General features: G+C 45.1%; 1 protein-coding gene across 3 annotated transcripts in view; it reads right to left on the minus strand.

The window, feature by feature from the left end:
- agrn (agrin) overlaps positions 1-21,439 on the minus strand; it is a 552,899-nt gene that overhangs the window by 68,151 nt on the left and 463,309 nt on the right. For all 3 annotated transcript variants that reach the window (XM_070860482.1, XM_070860480.1, XM_070860483.1), the window contains 6 exons: positions 21,025-21,170; positions 16,383-16,488; positions 12,109-12,216; positions 10,733-10,897; positions 9,059-9,202; positions 7,606-7,730 (listed from right to left, as the gene is read on the minus strand). In XM_070860482.1, coding sequence (XP_070716583.1) covers positions 7,606-7,730; positions 9,059-9,202; positions 10,733-10,897; positions 12,109-12,216; positions 16,383-16,488; positions 21,025-21,170 — 794 coding nt within the window. The remainder of the gene's footprint in view (positions 1-7,605; positions 7,731-9,058; positions 9,203-10,732; positions 10,898-12,108; positions 12,217-16,382; positions 16,489-21,024; positions 21,171-21,439) is intronic.

Genomic DNA, 21,439 nt, shown 5'->3' on the forward strand with positions numbered 1-21,439 from the left:
GAAACAGTGGTAAATAGCGCCTTTCACGACCGGAAGCCGCAAAGCGCTTTACAGCCAATGAAGTACTTTTGAAATGTAGTCACTGCTGTCATGTGGGAAACGCGGCAGCCAATTTGCACACAGCAAGCGCCCAGAAACAGCAATGTGATAATGACCAGATAATCTGGTTTTGTTATGTCGATTGAGGGATAAATATTGGTCAGGACACAGGGGAGAGCTCTCCTGCTCCTCTTGGAAATAGTGGCATGGGATGGATCCTTTTACGTCCACCTGAGAGCGCAGACGTGGCCTCGGTTTAATGTCTCATCTGAAAGACAGCACCTCCGACAGTGCAGCACTCCCTCAGTACTACACTGGGAGCGTCAACCTAGATTTTTGTGCTCAAGTCCCTGGAGTGGGACTTCAACCCGTAACCTTCTGACTCAGAGGTGAGGGTGCTACCCACTGAGCAACAGTTGACACGGAAATCAGTGGAGCTCAACAAGAAAGGAGGGATGGATTAGTGAAGGATATGAAACGGACAACAGAGAGATTAGGATAAGTTCCAGACTATGTACGGCAGTGCTGAGTCGAATCTAGCGACAACGAAAGCATGGGTAAGGATTTTTGATGGTGGGAGAATGAGGAACCAGTGGAGACATATTGTAGAGGTGAAAGTCTGCCATCATAATTGTAATGTCTGTAAGCTTGTAATGTTTGTAGCTGCACACTGTGGATGTGGACATATTGTGTACTGCAACTTCAGAGTTAATAATAAACAGAACCAGGCAGATTCTGGAGGCTTCCGAGAGAGCTGCCTGCCATGTTAGGAGCTGTGTGTGCTGTGCTCTATGAAAATATCACATTTGGCGATGAGATGGGATTTTTCAGATGATTTAAAGCTTAAATTTTGTTGGGGAAGGATTCAGCCAGCCGACAGAGAGACTTTGGAAGTTTCTGTCTTTGGAAAAAGCGACAAAATCCGAGGTAAAATACAGCATATGGTGTGAACAGCTAGAGATTAAAATGGCAGGTGTAATCGGACATTTGGGGGAATATAGACACGACCGGGAATGTTTTAAAGCATATGTGAATCGGCTAGAAATGTATTTCACTGCAAATAACATAACCGAAGTTCCAGAAAATGCAGTCCAGAACCGGGCTGTGTTGGAACGTAAGAAAGCGATCTTCTTATGGGAGGCAGGTCCGGCATTGTGCGAAACCCTTGTAAATCTGCTTGTGCCTGACGAGCCAAAGGACACAACACTTAGAGATTTTAACGAAGCTGGAGCAGCACTATAACCCCAAACCGTTAGAAATTTCTGAAAGCTATCGTTTTGGGATTCGGAATCAAAAGGCTGATGTAAGTATCAGTGATTACATTGTAGCATTAAAAAAGCTATCGATGCACTGTAATTTTGGAAACTTTCAAAACCGAGCATTACGGGATCGTTTTGTTTGTGGGGTGAAAAATGATGCGATCAGAAGGAAGTTATTGACGACGGATGACTTGACTTTTGAGATTGCTTGTCAGACAGCGAGGTCGATGGGCATAGCCGAACAATATTCCCAAGAATTAAATAATAATTACGGTCGTCAGTCAACTGAGGTAAATCACTTGCAGGTTCAAAGTAAAAGACGGTGGGAGCCCAAAGTCTCAGAAACTGGAAATTCTAACAGAGCGTCGAAGTCGTGCTATAGGTGGCTGGGACAACACATTGCTCAAATTTGTCCATATGTGAAGGCAGAGTGTTTCTTCTGCAGAAAGACTGGGCATCTTGCGAAGGCATGCCGACTGAAGGGTAAACCAGCTTCCAAAGCTATGAGTCCAGCGTTCAAAGCTATGAGTAGAAAGCCCAAGAGACTACATAGCATGGAAGAACAACAACAGGAAGAGGAGATGTTAGAGTTACATGTCATCAGGAGCACGAGGTTAATGGACAGTGATTCGGAAAGCATCAAAATCCACATAGATGTCGCGGGATTCAAGATACCAATGGAAATTGACACGGGTGCATCCGTGAGTGTAGTATCGGAGTCGCTGTACCTCGACAGATTGCGTGATTTCCAACTGGAGAAATCCAAGATAGAGCTGCGAGGCTACTTGGGAGAGAAAATTCCTGTGGTAGGTTGTATCACCGTATCGGTGAAATATAAATATCAATTTCAGAACTTGCATCTAATAATAGTGAAAGGAGACAAGTCTGCCTTACTAGGAAGAAATTGGTTGAGCTCACTGAAGCTGGATTGGAGTAAGAGTTTCTGTGTGGAAGCGAGATTTTCATCAACGGATGAGGTTATCAAGAAGTATCCGAAGGTGTTCTGTGAAACGGGCAGTCCGATCCAAGGCTTCAAGGCAAGCCGATGGTAAGGTAAGATTGTGTGGTGATTATAAAGTAACCGTAAACCAGGTTCTAGAGGGTAATGTCCCCAATACATTGCTGAATATAGAAGATTTGTTCATAACACTGACAGGTGGTCAGATCTTCTCAAAACTGGATCTTACGAATGTCTACTTACAGCTTGAACTGGATGAGGAGTCCAAGTCATGTTTGACTATAAATACTCATCTAGGCCTATATCAATTTAATAGGCTACCGTTTGGAGTGTCTTCCGCCCCTGCCATATTCCAAGGGGTGATGAACCAGATTTTGCAAGGTATTGAAGGGGTAGTATGTTATTTGGATGACATACTAATTTCATCACCAAATAGGCAAATTCATAATAACATATTGAATGAAGTCCTCAAACGGCTAGAGAAGCACAGAGTACGAGTGTCTGCTTGTAAGTGTGAGTTATTTAAAAACTCAGTGGAGTACTTAGGGTAAAGAGTAGACAAAGAAGGTTTACATCCAACCATGGAAAAATTGGATGCAATTAGAAATGCAGCCACTCCCAGGAATGTCACTGAACTTCGCTCATTCTTGGGTCTTTTGAACTATTATGGGAAGTTCCTACCAAATTTGGCTACAGTATTACATCCACTGAATGAACTTTCTAAAAAACAGGTCCATTGGAAGTGGTCAAAAGAATGTGATACAGCATTCAAGGAGTATAAAAGCAAATTGGTAGAGAGCACCATGTTTGTTCACTATGACATATCTAAGGAGATTAAGCTAGCATGTGATGCCTCTCTGTATGGAGTTGGGGCAGTAATCTCTCATGTATTAAGTAGTGGGGAGGATAGACCAATTGCTTTTGCTTCACGCGCTCTCAGTGTCAGTGAGAGTAATTATGCGCAAATTGAAAGGGAAGCTTTGGCATTAATTTTTGGGGTAAAGAAGTTTCACAAATACTTGTATGGTCGTACGTTTACCATCGTTACGGACCATAAGCCCCTAACAGCAATCCTCCATCCAAAGTCCTCAGTTCCAACATTAGCTGTAGCCCGAATGCAGAGATGATTTTGTCAGCATATACATATGATATTGAATACAGACGATCAGCTGATCACAGTAATGCTGATGCAATGTCTAGATTGCCTTCTCCATCACAAGTTACACCCGATAGGGAAGAAGTGTTTTATTTTTCTTACATTGATGAACTGTCAGTCACAGCTGAAGAGATTGGTAGAGCAACCAAACGTGACCCAGTGATGTCAAAGGTGTATGAGTATATTGCAAATGGATGGCCAAACCAGGTAACAGACAAATATACACAACCATTCTTCATTCGTAGGAATGAATTACCAGTCGATAAAGATTGTATCATGTGGGGTGCAAGAGTGGTTATACCAAATAAATTCAGGTCCAAATTATTAGGAGATCTCCATGACCAGCACCTGGGAATGTGTTTGACCAAGAGTTTTGCACGCAGTTATTTATGGTGGCCAAGTCTTGACAAAGATATAGAGTACATTGTGAGTCAGTGTACGACATGTCAATCGGTAAGCAAGCAACCACCATCAGTACCATTACAGCCATGGAAATGGCCTCCCAGGGTGTGGCAAAGGCTACACATTGATTTTGCTGAGTTAGAAGAAGGACAACAATTGTTCATTGTGATTGATAGCCATTCGAAGTGGGTTGAGGTGTTTCCAATGTGGAAAATAACAAGTAAAACATTGGACATTTCACGAAAATTATTTTCTTCATTTGGCCTCCCTGAAGAAATTGTTTCGGATAATGGACCACAATTTCGTTCAGAAGAATTTGCACAATTCACGAGCAAAAATGGTGTGAAACATACCAAGGTTCCACCATACCATCCTGCTTCGAATGGTGCAGCAGAGCGCACTGTACAAATTGTAAAACGTGCCCTCATAAAACAAATGTTAGATCCAAATCCAAGGAAACTATAGTTGTCATTGGATCACAAATTGGCTAATTTTTTGATTACATATAGAAATACTCCTCATACAACTACTGGTAGAACTTCAGCAGAGTTGTTTCTCAAATGACAGCCACGAACCAGATTCTCGTTGTTAAAGCCAAATTTGGCACAGTCCGTAGAAGAGACACAATTAAGACAGAAAGAGAATCAGGATAGAGGTAGAGTAAAAGAGAGAAGTGTGAAATTAAACCAGAAGGTGAGAGTGAAGAACCATCACCATAAATGGTTAAAGTGGTTACCAGGAAGAGGGGTGAAGATATGTGGTCCTCGCACATATTTGGTAAAGATGTTTGATAATGGACAGATTAGGTTTGTTCATATTGATCATATTTTACCTACAGACATGGAAGGAGTTGAAGGTGGGAATGATTCAATTATTTCTGACTCATCAGATAGTTTTGATACACCAGTAGCAAATCCTAAATCCAATGTACTGGAAACAAATCCAGGAGAGAATCAGAATAAAAGTCTGAGTCCGAATCAAGAAAACAAAGAGCCTGAAGTTAGAGCGAGTTCAAATGAAAATCAAGGAAATTCTGTGGAGGAAAACGTTCCTCAGGATGAGCCTCGAACGAGTGTGAAATTGACACCAGGTTTGGAAGGTATCCTCTTCGAAACAGAAAACAAGTGGTAAAGTTAAATTTGTAAATGTGGAAAAAAAATAAGTTTATATCCTGTGTTATGTATAAACATGAAAGTTATGTATGATGTTTGTTATAATAACTTCTTCATTAAGGAGGGAGAAGTGTAATGTCTGTAAGCTTGTAATGTTTGTAGCTCCACACTGTGGATGTGGACGTATTGTGTACTGCAACTGCAGAGTTAATAATAAACAGAACCAGGCAGATTCTGGAGGCTTCCGAGAGAGCTGCCTGCCATGTTAGGGAGCTGTGTGTACTGTGCTCTGTGAAAATATCACAATAATGATAGAAAGGATGTGGGATTTGAAACTCAGCTCAAGACAGCATACTGTCTCCTTCAGCCGAAGTGAGCAGCTGGGGAGGGGGAATGCAGTTGGGAGTTGGGAGTTTTTGGTGAGACACAAATAAATAATATAGCTTCTGCTTTCTCAGGGGTCGAAATTCGATTGTGGACGTGGGCAGCAAAGGCGTACTGTCATCAATAAACTCAGTCGGCTCTTTGGCAGAGGCGCCAAGAGTCAACACTGCGCCAGCTAATACCACCCACATGGTGACATCATCCAGCGTGCAACGCCTCTTTGAGGCCTCTATCACGACGTTTGCTTTGTACGGATGATGTACCGGCAAGATGGCCGCACAGCCTGATAAAAGTGGTGGTTAAAGCGCGGGTCTCGGGCAGAATCACCCAGAAAGGAAGGTAAGTTTTTCTCTTTATTTATTTCTGCACATTTTCATTAGTTTTAAGAGTGGGGAAGTTTGTGTGTGGTTCGGAGAAGTTATGTTATTTTTTTTTCTTCCTGTTTTTTCCCTCTAGCATGACAGCCTCCCGATGCGAAATTGAATCGGCCGCCCGAACTCCCGCCAAGGATGAGTGTGCAATGCCACTTTAAGCGCTGCTCTCTCAGCTTTGGGTGTAAAAACTGAACTTGGCAGCTGGAGTGTGCACCTTACACCTGTCGGTAAAATCAGCACTCGGGCGGTGACACCGTCTCAAAAACGGCGGCACTGAATTTTGACCCCTCAATGTTGCATTTACAACTTGGTCAGACCACAGAGAATTGTTCATGGAAGTCAAAGTGGTGATAGAAAGATGGAGCTGACATGCACCAGCATATGTACGGAAACTGGTCTCCTGATATTGGGAATGGTAGCACAGTGGTTACGTTACTGGTTTAGTAATCCAGAGGCCTGGACTAATGATCCAGAGACATGAGTTCAAATCCCACCATGGCAGCTGGGGAATTTATAATTAACTTAATTAACTAAATCTGGAATTAAAAAGCTAGTATCAGCAATGCTACTGGATTGTTGTAAAAAACAATCTGTTCACTAATGTCCTTGAGGGAAGGAAATCTGCTGTCCTTACCTGGTCTGGCCTATATGTGACTCCAGACCTACAGCAATGTGATTGACTCTTAACTGGCCTCTGAAATAGCCTAGCGAGCCACTCAGGTGGCTCACCACCTTCTCGAGGGCAATTTGGGACAGGCAAATATTGCCGCTCACACCTACATCTCATGAACAAATACATTTTTTTTTAAATGTCTCCGAGAGGCAGTATGGAAATAATGAAGATGTGGAGTCCCAAGAATTATTCTGTGGAGGTCAGTGAGCTGGAGGGAGTCGATGGAGCAGGATTTTAATGGGATAATTTTACAAATTCACATTCCCAGTGCGTATCTTTGGTCCATCAGGAGCACAATTTGGGAATTCCCGAAATGCGCTGTGACGATCAAAGCTTTGCAGCAGAAACACAAGTTTATAAAATGACCCTTTTACAAGGACATTTAGCCATTTAGGACCGAGATGAGGAGAAACTTCTTCACCCAGAGAGTGGTGAACCTGTGGAATTCTCTACCACAGAAAGTAGTTGAGGCCAATTCACTAAATATATTCAAAAGGGAGTTAGATGAAGTCCTTACTACTCGGGGGATCAAGGGTTATGGCGAGAAAGCAGGAAGGGGGTACTGAAGTTTCAAGTTCAGCCATGAACTCATTGAATGGCGGTGCAGACTAGAAGGGCTGAATGGCCTGCTCCTGCACCTATTTTCTATGTTTTTATGTTTCTATGACATGGTTTTCTCCAATCCAGTATTCTGGAACGATGATGATGTAAGAAAGGATATACTTGCTTTGGAGACTGTTCAGAGAAGGATCACTAGGTTGATTCTGGAGATGAGGGGGTTGACTTATGAGGAAAGGTTGAGTAGGTTGGGCCTCCAGACATTGGAATTCAGAAGAATGAGGGGTGATCTTATCGAAACGGCTAAGGTTATGAGGGGGCTTGACAAGGTGGATGCAAAGAGGATGTTTCCACTGATAGGGAAGACTAGAACTAGAGGGCATAATCTTAGAATAAGGGGCTGTCCATTTAAAAATGAGATGAGGAATTTCTTCTCTCAGAGGATTGTAACTGTGGAATTCGCTGCCTCAGAGAGCTGTGGAAGCCGGCACATTGACTAAATTGAAGACAGAGATAGACAGTTTCTTAACCGATAAGGGTATAGGGATTATGGGGAGCGGGCGGGGAAGTGGAGCTGAGTCCATGATCAGATCAGCCATGATCGTATTGAATGGTGGAGCAGGCTCGAGGAGCCATATGGCCTACTCCTGCTCCTATTTCTTATGTTCTTATGTAAGAATGAAATCTTACCTTAAACTTTTTACTTTCCGGGCAAATGGGAGGGGGACATTCACAATAAGCTCGCCCAATACTCTCCACACAGGTTGCTCCATATTGACAATGGAGATCAGCGCATGATTTGGCAACATTTGGGTCTGCGGAAAAGTGGAAATAAAACTTAATTCAACTCTCTCTTCATTCACTTCCTGAATATTTTTTCCTCTCCACACCTCGTGGCACAAGAACAAACAAAAGGGCAACAGAAGAACAACAGGAGCGTCAATGTTCGCCCTCTAAAATAGAGGTCAGGTGTAAAATTAGAGGCTCCACTTAAACTGCTCCTCAGGCAAGCACCTCTCTATCCCACCAATGTGACACTCACATTTCTCACACTGTCTGTCCCTCACATGGTCAACACCTTGTGGCCTTATTGCCCAATGTTTGCATTTGCACAGGACTTGGGATCTCCTGATATTTTTAAAATGGAAACAGAAAATGCTGGAAATTCATAGCAGGCCCATCAACAGTTGTAAAGAGAGGAATGCTGATGTTCTGGGTGTGGATCTTTCATCGGACTTTGAAGGTTTGTCGAAGGGTCTACACTCAAAACGTTAATCTGTCTTTGCTCTTTGTACACACCGACAGATCTGCTGTGTATTTCCAACATTTTTGATTTTTAATATTTGTTCCAATTGCTTTAGAATTATTTATATTTATCTCTCTTATATATAGGCTGACATATATATGTTTTTTTTAAACCGGAGCCAATTTACTGGGAGGATGTTGCCTGGACGGGAGAATTTTAGCTATGAGGAAAGTTTTCTTTGGAACAGAGGAGGCTGAGGGGAGACCTTACTGAGGTGTATAACATTATGAGGGGCCTAGATAGAGTGGACAGGAAGGACCTATTTCCCTTAGCAGAAGGGTCAATAACCAGGGGGCATAGATTTAAAGTAATTATTGGAAGGTATAGAGGGGATTTGAGGGGAAATGTCTTCACCCAGAGGGTGGTGGGGGTCTGGAACTCACGGCCTGAAAGGGTGGTAGAGGCAGAAACCCTCACCACATTTAAAAAGTACTTGGATATGCACCTGAAGTGCCGTAACCTACAAAGCTACAGACCCAAGAGCTAGAAAGTGGGATTAGGCTGGGTGGCTCTTTGTCAGCCGGACCGGACACGATGGGCCGAAATGGCCCCCTTCCGTGCTGTAAATTTCTATGATGTCTCAGATCACAGGGCTCTACTGAATGATTTAATGTTCATTATCACCACAACTGTCGGTGCTTCAAGGCTTCAGGACTATTGACCTTCTGAGAAAAGGACTGTTGTCCCACCGGTCCGTTGAGCTTCACTCAATGGAACAACACATTATCCATTTTTACCTCTCCGAAATCTATAACACCGACATAGCACCTCAATTTTCAGGTTTTTACAAGAGATGTTTGATCAGATATGTTTTACTATACGTGTCGGTGCCCTCACCTTTATCACAGCCATTCTGGCCCAATTTACTTCCATCAGGACATTGATTACACTTCATTCCAGTGATGCCTCCTTTGCAGGAGCATAGACCAGTCATCTGCTCACAGTCATCACGAACGGCTCCAACAAAATCACAATTACATGCTGTGCAAGGAAGAGAGGGAGAAACAGCAATGCCTTACTGCAGAAAGATACAATTGAAATACTCAGTGGCATGTGACAGAATTGAAATCAATAAGAGCTCTCAACTTCTCCGTTCTTTAAAAAGATTTAATTAAGAATAAGACAGTACCATAAAATAATACAGAAAATCTGTGCTCTTTCACATAAAGGTGTCAGTGTCGGGGAACTAAATTTTTCCATGTTTGACACTCGCAACAAACATTTTCAGGTAAGTTATAGACCAAGAGTAAAGCTCCCTCTGCTCTGCCCCAATAACGTAACTCATTCCCCGCTCCACATGCTGCAACAGTAGTGTTTCCACTCGGGTGAATTCATGCCCATTATTCCTGCAGTTTGTGTACAAGATTCCCAGGCAGCTGCCATGATGCTTTCATCCTGTGCCAGTCCACACCCCACTCCCTAACCAGAGCTCTTCGGACTCCGAAGCAGAGTTACCGGCTGGCTCCTTGGCGACGAGGGCTACCCCAGATGACGTGGCTTCTGACACCTGTTAGGAGCCCCAACAATGGGGCCCAGGAGAGAGACAACCAAAGGCACATGAGCACGAGAGCGGTCATTGAGCAAGCGATCGGAATGTTGAAGATGCGTTTTAGATGTCTGGACAGATAGGAACGGGTGCACCTGCGATACAAGTACGAGGAGTGATGTGCTAGAGTCGGCTTGGGAAGGCAATCTCCCTGCGGGCCCTTACGGACCGCAGCATCAGCTCGAGGGAGGCACCATTTAAGCAAGCTGCAGCCTTGCCACATTGGGACTTCATTAATTTCTTAGAGGAATTTCTTCCTCTATTCCCCTACATTCATCTTTGCAGGATCCCTTTAAATATTTCAGCTGAAATAGACTCATGCGTGTCACCATCACGCCTGCTCGCATTAATTGGAAGGGATCACCGGAGATCAGAGATCAAAAACACTGACAGATACGATGCAGCTACTTCTGGGTTTCCCATGTGCTACCGGACCCCCCTCCCCCCCCCTCCCCATGGGTCGCCAGGTCAATATTCCAGCCGCCGTGACCAATTGTACTGTCCTAACTGCTACCCTAGCTGGGTCGTTCATCATTTCCAAAACCCAATTTGGAATGGATTTTGATACAAATTCCAGAGGTGAAAGAACTGAAGATAAGATGGTGCGCATTAGTGACTGGCTAAAGTGGACAGACATTCTTTGTGTGTAGCCCTGAGCAATGAGTGTTGACAGGCTGTCCTCTCCTCTCCTGGTATCCACATTCACACACTCGCTGCAAGGGTCACTCGATAACGTTGCCCTTCCGTCACGCGGACACGGAGCTCAGTTGGAATACCACCACCGTTACACTCGCTGGCCTATTCCCGACCACACGGGTCTGGCACTTCCTCGCTGTGCAGCGGAGTGTCACGTCAAGTAATCCACTTGGGCAGGAGAACAAGGGGGAAGGTAAAGGGGACTCTATAAACTGCTTCACCTTTATGGACTCTACACTACAACTAAAGCATCCTTGAGATTCACTTACGAGTACATCCGCTCTTCTCGTCTATTACGATGCCACGGAAATTCCAGAAACCAGGTTCACAACGGTCACACTTCAGGCCGCCCACACCCGGTTTACAGGAACACTGACCGGTGCTAGGGCTACACGTCCCACTGTACGACCCATACTTATTACACCGACAGGTGCCTGCAAAGATCACAGCAAAATACATTCTCCATTTGTCTCTGTGTTCACAACGCAGCAGTTTGTTTTTATTTATTTGGGAACAAAGTTTCAAAATGAGTGCACAAAAATAAGAGGCGAGATAAAGTTGGTGAATTTTACAGAAAAAAATCCCCACACCGTTTAAATACCAGGAATTGAGCCAGGTACGGAGCGAATGCTTGGAATGGGAGCACTTGCTTGTGTGGGGGTAATTTGGGAATATTGCACACCAGAAGTGACCTGACCCACTGAGAGCACAGGAAAGATGTTTGGGCACACATTGCCCATTGTGCACATTTTGGGTGGATAGTCATAAGCAGGACATGTAGATGTACATTGTAGATGTGCAAAAACTCTCCAGTAGGACTGCAAAGTCAAAGAACAACTCATTCTGTGTGCTCATCCTGTTACAATATAGTCAGCATAAACCCAAATGTAGGTTCATAGAAATTCACGACCCATCATGCCTGCGCCGGTCGACAAAGAGCTACCCAGCCTAATCCCACTTTCCAGCTCTTGGTCCGTAGCCCTGTAGGTTACGGCACTTCAAGTGCACATCCAAGTACTTTTTAAATGTGATGAGGGTTTCTGCCTCTACCACCCTTTCAGGCCGTGAGTTCCAGACCCTCACCACCCTCTGGGTGAAAAAACTTCTTCTCAACTCCTCTCTAATCCTTCTACTAATTACTTTAAATCTATGCCCCCACCCCAGTTATTGACCTCTCTGCTAAGGGAAATAGTGATTTCAATCCACTTATCTAAGCCCCTCATAATTTTATGTACCTCAATTAAGTGTTCCCTCGGCCTCCTCTGTTCCAAAGAAAACAACAGCGCAGCCCTGTGGGAGACTGGTTCAGGTGCCATGCCTGACAGACCATCCTTAGTTGGGTACACGTTGCCTTTCTGAATAGTAGGAAGTTCCTGGAAATGCTCAACGCTGCAAGAGGGGCCTTCATCCTGATGCAATTCGAATGGATACTGGTGCTCACGTGTTTGGGTTGGAGCAAACTCACTTGGGAGTTCGCCTGATGAGATTGCAAACATTGACAGAACAACAGCCTGAATCAGACAGTAGGTTTCTATCAATCTATGCCGTCGTCTGCTGTCCGGTTGGGCAACCAACTACGGGAGAACCAGGCAGCTGCAGCTGGCTGTACTCCTGTAAAAGCAAAAGCACTGACGTCCCGACTTACTTGGACAACCTGCGAGGCCGACACCTTGGGCAGCAGTTAGGTTGTCTAGACAACAGCCATAGACCGATTTGCTGCAGTGCTGCTGTGGGGCAGACGGCGGTATTGCAACTGCGGAGAGAGAACGAGAAGAGTCAGATTAAACTGATCAATTGGGCACATTCTAACACAAATTTGCAAGCACATATCTGGTACCCATTTGTGTTTTACAGCATGAACATCGAGCGCTTTTTTTGTCACCAAGTTTCTTCTGTTCCCTCCTGTACTAAAGCTGCTGAATCTTTGCTGGGGTACCGGCAGATGGTCGGCAACATGCAGCAGTTTGGAAGCAGGTCCGCGGAGATTGGCCGTAATGGCGACAAGGCTGTGGGGTTTTAGAACAGTTTTTGTTTGCACAGCAGCTGGTGTTGGTGCATTACTGTACTGCGGCCGGGTGGGGGGAGGGGGGGACACATTGCTGTTTGGTAGTGCGGGGAGGGTAGTGCATGGGATTTAAATTATTCTTGCGATCGGGCAGTAGTGCTGCTGGGTGCTGGGGAGCACGTTTGCGGGTTCGGCAATAATGGTGGTTCCCAGAGTTATGGCAGCACTGCAGGACAGGATCCAGAAGTCTGGACCATTGGGGAAGGGAAAGTACCAGGTGCTGTCAGCAAGGATGGGGGTTGGGGAGAGGGGGTTGGTGGAGAGAGGGGGGAAGGGGAAGGGAGTAGGGGCCAGCGTCTGCAGTAAGCTCCGCCTCCCTGTTCCACATTTCCAGACAGCCCAGCTTATTCCCCAGACTGATGGCAGTTTTAAGCATGGAATTGTGTATTAATTACAAATACTTTTATTTATATAACACCTTTAACGTAATAAAAGGACCCAAGGCATTTCACAGGCGTGTTATCAAGAAAAGAAAATTAGACACCGCATCATATAAGGAGATGTTGGAGCAGGCGACCAAAAGCTTGGTCAAAGAGGTAGGTTTTAAGGAGCGTCTTGAAGGAGGAAAGAGAGGTAGATATGTGGAGAGGTTTAGGGAGGGAGTTCCAGAGCTTGGGGCCTAGGCAACAGAAGGCAAGGCCACCGATGGTGCAGCGATGAAAATCGGGGATGCTCAAGAGACCAGAGTAGGTGAAGCGCAGAGGGATTGTAGGGCTGGAGGAGATTACAGACATAAGGAGGGACGAGGCCACGGAGGGGTACAGAATAAATCTGTGGGCATGTGCAGATATATACACACACATAACTAAATATTGAATTTTTTTGCACTGAAAAAGTCATCATGTCATCAGTAACCAATGTGGACAGCAAGATATTACAGTAGTTAAAGAAATCTTAGAATGGTTACAGCACAGAAGGAGGCCATTCGGCCCGTCGAGCCTGTGCCGGCTCTCTGCAAGAGTACTTCAGCCGGTCTCACTCCCCCACCCTTTCCCTGTAGCCCTGCATTTTTTTTTCCTTCAGGTACTTATCCAACTCCCTTTTGAAAGCCACGATTGAGTCTGCCTCCACCACCCTCTCAGGCCGTGCATTCCAGATCCTAACCACTCGTTGCGTAAAGAGGCTTTTTCCTCGTGTCGCCTCTGGTTCTTTTGCCAATCACCTTAAATCTGTGTCCTCTGGTTCTCGACCCTTCCGCCAATGGGAACAGTTTCTCTGTCTCTACTCTGTCCAGACCCCTCATGATTTTCAACACCTCGATCAAATCTCCTCTCAACCTTCTCTGCTCTGAGGAAATACCCCTGCTCCCTTTTAATTTAACCTATCCGCTTGTAGAATTACTTCCAGACCTATCTCAGTGATTTACACCGTTTCTGCACCGAAGCTTTGGTTAAGTCGTGTGTTTTTAATGCAATTATATCTTGTTTCATCGCACTTCAAACAACGCAAGTAGGGAAACAGCTGATCCCGGTCATTTCCGGCTCACTCTGCTGGTCTGTCACTTGAATCAGAATCAGAGTCAGCTTCTCCAAGCTGCTCGAGAGTGAATCCAGGAAACACTGGGAGACAACTCATGTGCTTATGGCTCACAGTTCTCTGATCTTGGTTCCAATCTCTCAGTAACAGATCGGCAGATGCTTTCTGCCAGACATGGTCAAATCTTCAATGCTACCAGGGCCCAGCATGTTAACATTAGTCGTGGGGCTGTCTGGGTTGAGTGTCTGTTCCAATCAGAGCCACATTTTCACAATAATGCCACAAGGCTGCAGTGACTATACTGGATCATCTAACTTATGTTTCTTAGTCACAGTATTTTTCTGCATTAGGCTTGAGAGTCTGATTCTAACTTAATGATTTTAAGAATGTAAGAAATAGAAGCAGGGTTCGTCCATTCGGCCCCTCGAGCCTGCTCCGACATTCAGTGAGATCATGGCTGATCTTCTACCTCAACTCCACTTAACTGCCCTGTCCCCATATCCCTTTGAGTCCCTTAATATCCAAAAATCTATCGATCTCTGTCTTAAATATACTCAACGACTGAGCCTTCACAGCCCTCTGTGGATAGAGAATTCCAAAGATTCACCACCCTCTGAGTAAAGAAATTTCTCCTTATCCCCTTATTCTGAGACTGTGACCCCCTAGTTCTAGATTCCCCCACGAGGGGAAACATCCTCTCTGCATCTACCCTGTCAAGCCGCCTCAGAATCTTATACGTTTCAATAAGATCACCTCTTATTCTTCTATCTCCAATGAGTATAGGCCCAACCTGCTCAACCTTTACTCGTAAGACAATCCTTTCATCACAAGAATCAACCAAGTGAACCTTCTCTGAACTGCCTTCAATGCAAGTGTATCCCTCCTTAAATAAGGAGACTAAACCTGTACGCAGTACTCTAGATGTGGTTTCACCAACGCCCTGTATAGTTGTGGCAAGACTTCCCTGCTTTTATACTCCAAAACGTCCCAAAGGGCTGAACAGGAGCGTTATCAGACAAAATTTGACACCGAGCCACATAAGGAGATATTAGGACAGGTGACCAAAAGCTTGGTCAAAGAGGTAGGTTTTGAGGAGCGTCTTAAAGGAGGAGAGAGAGATGGAGAGGTTTAGGGAGGCAATTCCAGAGCTTAGGGCCTCGGCAGCTCAAGGTACGGCCGCTAATTGTGGAGCGATTAAAATCAGGGATGTGCAAAAGGCCAGAATTAAAGGAGTGCAGCGATCGCGGGGGGTTGTGGGGTTGGAGGAGGTAGTAAGTGTTAATTTAGTTCCTCTCTTTATGTTGGCCTCCAGTATTTCCAAACCCCTCATAACACCATTAATATCAAGGTTTTCTATAGCAATAAGGTAGCGCAGGGTTAAACAGCACTGTCTGCAGGACAGAACATCTACCATGGGTCTGTGCAGGAGTTTGCCTTGCAGGGGTCCCATGCAAAGGTTCGGTTTGAAGCCTCTCCATTTTACTAGACAATAATACTAAATGCTACCTACTTAATCTGATGTCAAGTCCACGCCCGTACGTTTGTGAAAAGGCATGTTTGCAGGAGGTAATATAAAAATAGTTGACAAAATGATTGTGGATCAGCTGGTGGTTGATCTTGGCAGGGGTGGCATCAGTGAAAGTGTAAATAAACAGATTGTGACTCCGTGGTAACAGATGGCCGCAGTGCAAGTTTTAAGAGCTTTTCCTGGCAGCTAACTACTGGAATACATTAGAAATAAGTCTCTGGAGATCTCTGGAAAGCTAAATCACTAACTTATTGTCATTCCATTATTGTACTCCACTGTAAAGGAGAACTTGAGCGAGAGGCTCAAAGAGATGTTACCGGAACAATAATATGGTTGAGTATCCCACCTATATAAAACGCCTGCATGTATGATAATTACATCACAGTGGATTAGTGAGCGAGTGTGTGTGTGTGTGTGAACATAAGAAATAGGAGCACGAATAGGCCATACAGCCCTTCGAGCCTGCTCCGCCATTCAATAAGATCATGGCTGATCTTCGACCTCAATTCCACTTGCCCACTCAATCCCCATATCCCCCGATTCCCTTAGAGTCCAAAAATCTATCGATCTCAGCCTTGAATATACTCAATGTCTCAGCATTCACAGCCCTTCGGGGCAGAGAATTCCAAAGATTCACCACCCTCTGAGTGAAGAAATTCCTCCTCATCCCAGTCTTCAATGTGTGAGTGTCTGAGTGTGAGTGTGTGAGTGTGAGTGTGAGTGTGAGTGAGTGTGTGAGAGTGTGAGTGTGAGTGTGAGTGTGTGAGTGTGTGTGTGTGAGAGTGAGTGTGTGAGTGTGTGTGTGTGTGTGTGTGTGTGTGTGTGTGTGTGTGTGTGTGTCAGGACTCACCCTCACAGGAGCTGGGCATGATGACATGGAGGTCCTTTTGTATGGCACAGCGTGTCATCCTCAGCGCACACTCATTGTCATAGGTTACCCCGTCAGACCCACAGACCTGGCCAGAGAAAGATAGGCAGCCTTGCGTCAAATAGAGAAAACAAGTATCTTTAAAGAAAAAGTACTGAAAACTGTTAAAAAGTAGCATTGGGTGAACCAAAACATCCGTTCCAGGCCGGGGCCCTCCATCATTCCCAGCATAGTTAAAACAGGACAAAATCTCGAACCGAAATATTTCTGACAGGAACAAAAGGAACTTTGTTCATTTCACAAACTCAACATGTTGTGAAAGCTTTTTTTCCCTCCCTTTTGAGGAGGAGGTTATTTTAAAAAGATACTTCCTCCTCTTCCGCTGGGTCTCCCTGGTCTATGCACTCGGGGGTAGGGGAGCTGGTCTTTGGACCCTGCTTATGGCTGTCTGAATTCAGCTACTGAAGTACGCACTAACGAAGGGCTCGATGGCTGCTGATCGCTCCCTGAGATCCACACGGGAGCTGGGATAAAACACATCAGCTTGCAGATCAAAGATCACGTACTTACTCTGTGGTGGAATAATCATGCATCACTGCACTGCCGTGAAGGTGATCAAATAAGCCCCAAAAGCTCAGCAAGCCTATCCAGTGAGCAGTGGAGCTGTGCAGATGGAAATAACTTGCATTTAGATAGTGCCTTAAGAACATAGGCACTAACATAAGAATTAGGAGCAGAAGTGGGCCATATGGCCCCTCAAACTTGCTCCGCCATTCAATATGATCATGGCTGATCTTCGACATCAACTCCACTTTCCCGCCCAATCCCCATATCCCTTAATTTCCTCTAGAATTCAAACATCTATCCATCTATCTCAGCCTTGAATATACTCAACAATTTAGCATCTACAGCCCTTTGGGGCAGAGAATTCCAAAGATTCACAACCCTCAGTGATAAAATTCCTCCTCATCTCAGTCCCAAATGGCCGACCCCTTAACCTGAGGCTAGATCTAGACTCTCCAGCCAGGGGAAGTAACATCTCTGCATCTATCCTGTCTTCAATGACCTCAGGACGTCCCTTTACAGCAAAGTAAGTACTTTTTGAAGTGTAGACACTGTAGGAATACAGACTAGGAAGGTCCTCTGTCTGTGCAGCTGGGACAGCAGTGGTGGGAGGGGGGTGGGCGACAATTGTACTTAGTTGTGGTTCAGTGGTATACTCTTGGATCAATCAGATGTCCATGGGTTCATAGTCCCACTTCAGGGACTTGAGCAAGAAATCTAGGTTGACACTCGAGTGCAGTACTGAGCAAGTGCTCAGGTGGACATAGAAGATTCCCATGACACTATTTCTAAGAAGCGCAGGGAAGTTCTCCCTGGTGTTCTGGCCAATATTTATCTCTCAATCAAACATCACTAAAAACAGATGATCTGGCCATCATCACATTGCTGTCTGTGTTCCCTACAACAGTGGCTACACTCCCAAAAAAGTACTTCACTGGCTGTAAAGAGCTTATGGGAGGTCGTGAAAGGAGATATATAAATGCAAATCTTTTAGTGCTTCTGGGTCAGGGCAAGAAACGGTTGGCCAGGATTCCTCCTTGCGAATGGCACCAAGCACCCCCTGCTGGAAATGTGCATGTTTGGATAGTGAGCATGGATAGGCTGCAGTGCCGTCTACAGTCGAGTTGCCTGCTGACAGTGCCGATGTTCAGATTTAAATAACAGCCACATGGGAGAGAGACAAGAGGGCACCTGGAACCTGTGGAACGGACCCCCAAGCAAGGAGCCAATGTCTTCAGGAGAGAAGGCGAGAAAGCTGTTAAAAACAATTATCCAATTACTAGCCCACAAAATATCAACAGAAGAAATCGAACGTTTCCTGCTCTTTTCTCCCGCACTTTTTACCACTTTGATTGACAAATATAAATAGGGGCGCTGTACTGATTGCTATTGACAACACCTTCACCAAGGCTGTCCTAATTAAAAATTCCACAGGCCCACAGTTCATAGATCATCGAATGGTTACAGCACAGGAGGCCACTATTCGGCCTGTCAAGCCCGTGCCGGCTCTCTGCAAGAGCACTTCAGCTAGTCCCACTCCCCCGTCCTTTCTCCATAGTCCTGCACATTTTTTACTTTCAGGTACTTATCCAATTCCCTTTTGAAAGCCACGATTGAGTCTGCCTCCACCACCCTTTCAGGCGGCGCATTCCAGATCCTAACCACTCGCTGCGTAAAAAAGTTTTTCTCCATGGTCGTCTTTGGTTCTTCTGCCAGTCACCTTAAATCTGTGTCCTCTGGTTCTCGGCCCTTCCGCCAATGGGAACAGTTTCTCTCTATCTAACTCTGTCCAGACCCCTCATGACTTTGAACACCTCGATCAAATCTCCTATCAACCTTCTCTGCTCTAAGGAGAACAACCCCAGCTTCTCCGGTCTATCCACGTAACTGAAGTCCCTCATTTCTGGAATCATTCTCGTAAATTCTTCCTGCACCTTTGCTAAGGCCTTCACATCCTTCCTAAAGTTCGGTGCCCAGAATTGGAAACAATGCTCCAGTTGAAACCGAGCCAGTGTTTTATACAGGTTCATCATAACCACCTTGCTTTCGTACTCTAGACTTCTATTCATGAAGCCCAGGATCCCGTAAGCTTTTTTACCGCTTCCTCAACCTGCCCTGCCACCTTTACCGATTTGTGCACATATACCCCCAGGTCTCTCTGTTCATGCACCCCCTTTAGGATTGTACCCTTTAGTTTATATTGCCTCTCCTGGTTCCTCCTACCAAAATACATCACTTCGCACTTTTCTGCGTTAATGTTTGGTCCTTTTCTTTGCTGTGGGTGAGCATAAAGGGGAACAGATAGAGTAGATAGACAGAAACTATTTCCGCTGGTTGGGGATTTTAGGACTTGGAGGCATAGTCTAAAAAAGAGAGCCGGACCTTTCAGAAGTGAAATTAGAAAACAGGGTGGTCGAGTTTGGAACACTCTTCTGCAAACGGCAATTGATGGGAGATCAATTGTTCATTTTGAATCTGAGAATAATAGCTTTCTGTTAACCAAAGGTATTAAGGGACGTGAGCCAAAGGTGGGTATATGTCGCTAGGTCACAGATCAGCCAACGATCTCATTGAATGGCAGAACAGGCTCGAGGGGCTCAATGGTCTCCTCCTGTTCCTGCGTTCCGACATATCAATGGAGATTGCAATGGACCAGAGGGAAATGGGTTTTAAATTCAATAATGTAGTAGCTGGGAGTTGCAGTCTTGAGTGGTAAGAACAGCGCAGGTCCAAATGAATTTACATTTGACCTCTCACCTTTATTTCAGGCAATTAAGGCCACAATGACACTTTTAATCCTAAAGTGCAGAACCATTTAATTTACAGAGGCAAGAGATTGATAGTATCGTGGGATCCCCTCATGCGCCTGAATGGGTGGATGGAGCCACAGTTCAACATCTCATCCAAAAAGATGGCATTTCTGACACAGCAGTATATGCTACCTGATACCATAGGATCAGTCTAGATTATGCATTCAAATCCAGGAATGGGGCTTGAACCCACAACCTTTTGATTCCGAGGTGAGAGGGCTACCTCTGAGCTCAGCTGACAAAGCTTGATATGTAAGTCACGTGCCCTTGGGAGTGTAAATATTAAAGTATAATAGTATTGAACAGGAGTGACATTGATTTATAGAAGTTCTAAATCTGACCCAGTGTGTGGAAAGCTCTGGGTGATAAGTTTAAAAAAAAAGGTCTTAACAAACTGTGCCTCAAATTGACGCATATGGTTGTTGGTTAAAATAAAAAATCAATGCAGGTTCTAATAAATAATAGTGACGCCATTGCTGGAATCCCTCATTAATCTCCAAGGTCACTCAGTCCAAAACAGGTAGAAAACAACATCCAGGCCCATTGTGAGTCACTGAGGTTGATTGGTGTCACAATTATTGCATGGAATGTACAGCCATTCAGCCCACCTGGTCGGTGCCTGTGTTTATGCCTCACACGAGTCTCCTCGCACCCTACATCGTCTAACCTTATCAGCATAACCCCCTGTTCCTTTCTCCCTCATAGGTTTATCCAACTTCCCCTTAAACGCATCTATACTATTCGCCTCAACCACTTCCTGTGGTAGCAAGTTCCCCATTCTCACCACTCTGTGGGTAAAGAAGTTTCTCCTGAATTCCCCTATTGGATTTCGTGAGAAGAATGAAATGGGTAGTCGGGTAACTGAGCTTGAAATCTAATCTACTCGGAATCCCACCCATGGTCAATGCGCCCCAGAACTGGGCAAGCTCACCTTACATCGACTTAATCCTTCCATTCCGGAAAGGTGCCTTTCAATAGAAGGCTCATCATATTGGGAAGATATTAAAATACAAATTTCAAATTAAAAACTCTCAGTTTCTATACTAAAGTAGCCTGAAGGGTTACTCGAGTGGCAGCATCTGCAATTTATAAGTACAGGAACAGTAGGGTGGCTTATCATCAATCATCAGATTGCATTTGTTTGCAAAAAGAAATACAGGGATAAAGGAGTCACTTTTCATGACATTATTACAATTTAATTTACAGAGCTGCCTGTGGTGGTAACCAAACCCAGGACAGTCATTACTCACAGGATTCCGCGGGACGTTGCGACAGAAGAATTCACAAACACATCGGTCATCCTCTGTGTCCTCGTCCCACATTCCCCCGTATTTCCGGCAACGCTCCTGCTCGCATTCATTGTCCTCACCTGACCCGGACCCTCCGGAACCACATTCTGTCAGAGCAACAAGACAAGCACAAACACCACTCAGACGCGATTATTGGCTCGGAAAGTGGTGCCGAGGGCGGGTGGGGAATTTTAATCCTACCCGCCTGGCATAGACTGGGAGGGTGGGCAATTAATACGCCCCGGCCTTGAGCCGCCGGGATTCTCCGCCATCCGGGATTTTACCCGGCTCACCTCCGCAGGCGGTAAGGACACCCGCCCGAAGCCGGCAGGGTCCTTCCATTACGTAGGTGTGTTACCGGGACCCGACTGCAATT

Source organism: Pristiophorus japonicus, chromosome 18 (assembly GCF_044704955.1).
Source record: "Pristiophorus japonicus isolate sPriJap1 chromosome 18, sPriJap1.hap1, whole genome shotgun sequence".
Lineage (NCBI taxonomy): Eukaryota > Metazoa > Chordata > Chondrichthyes > Pristiophoridae > Pristiophorus > Pristiophorus japonicus.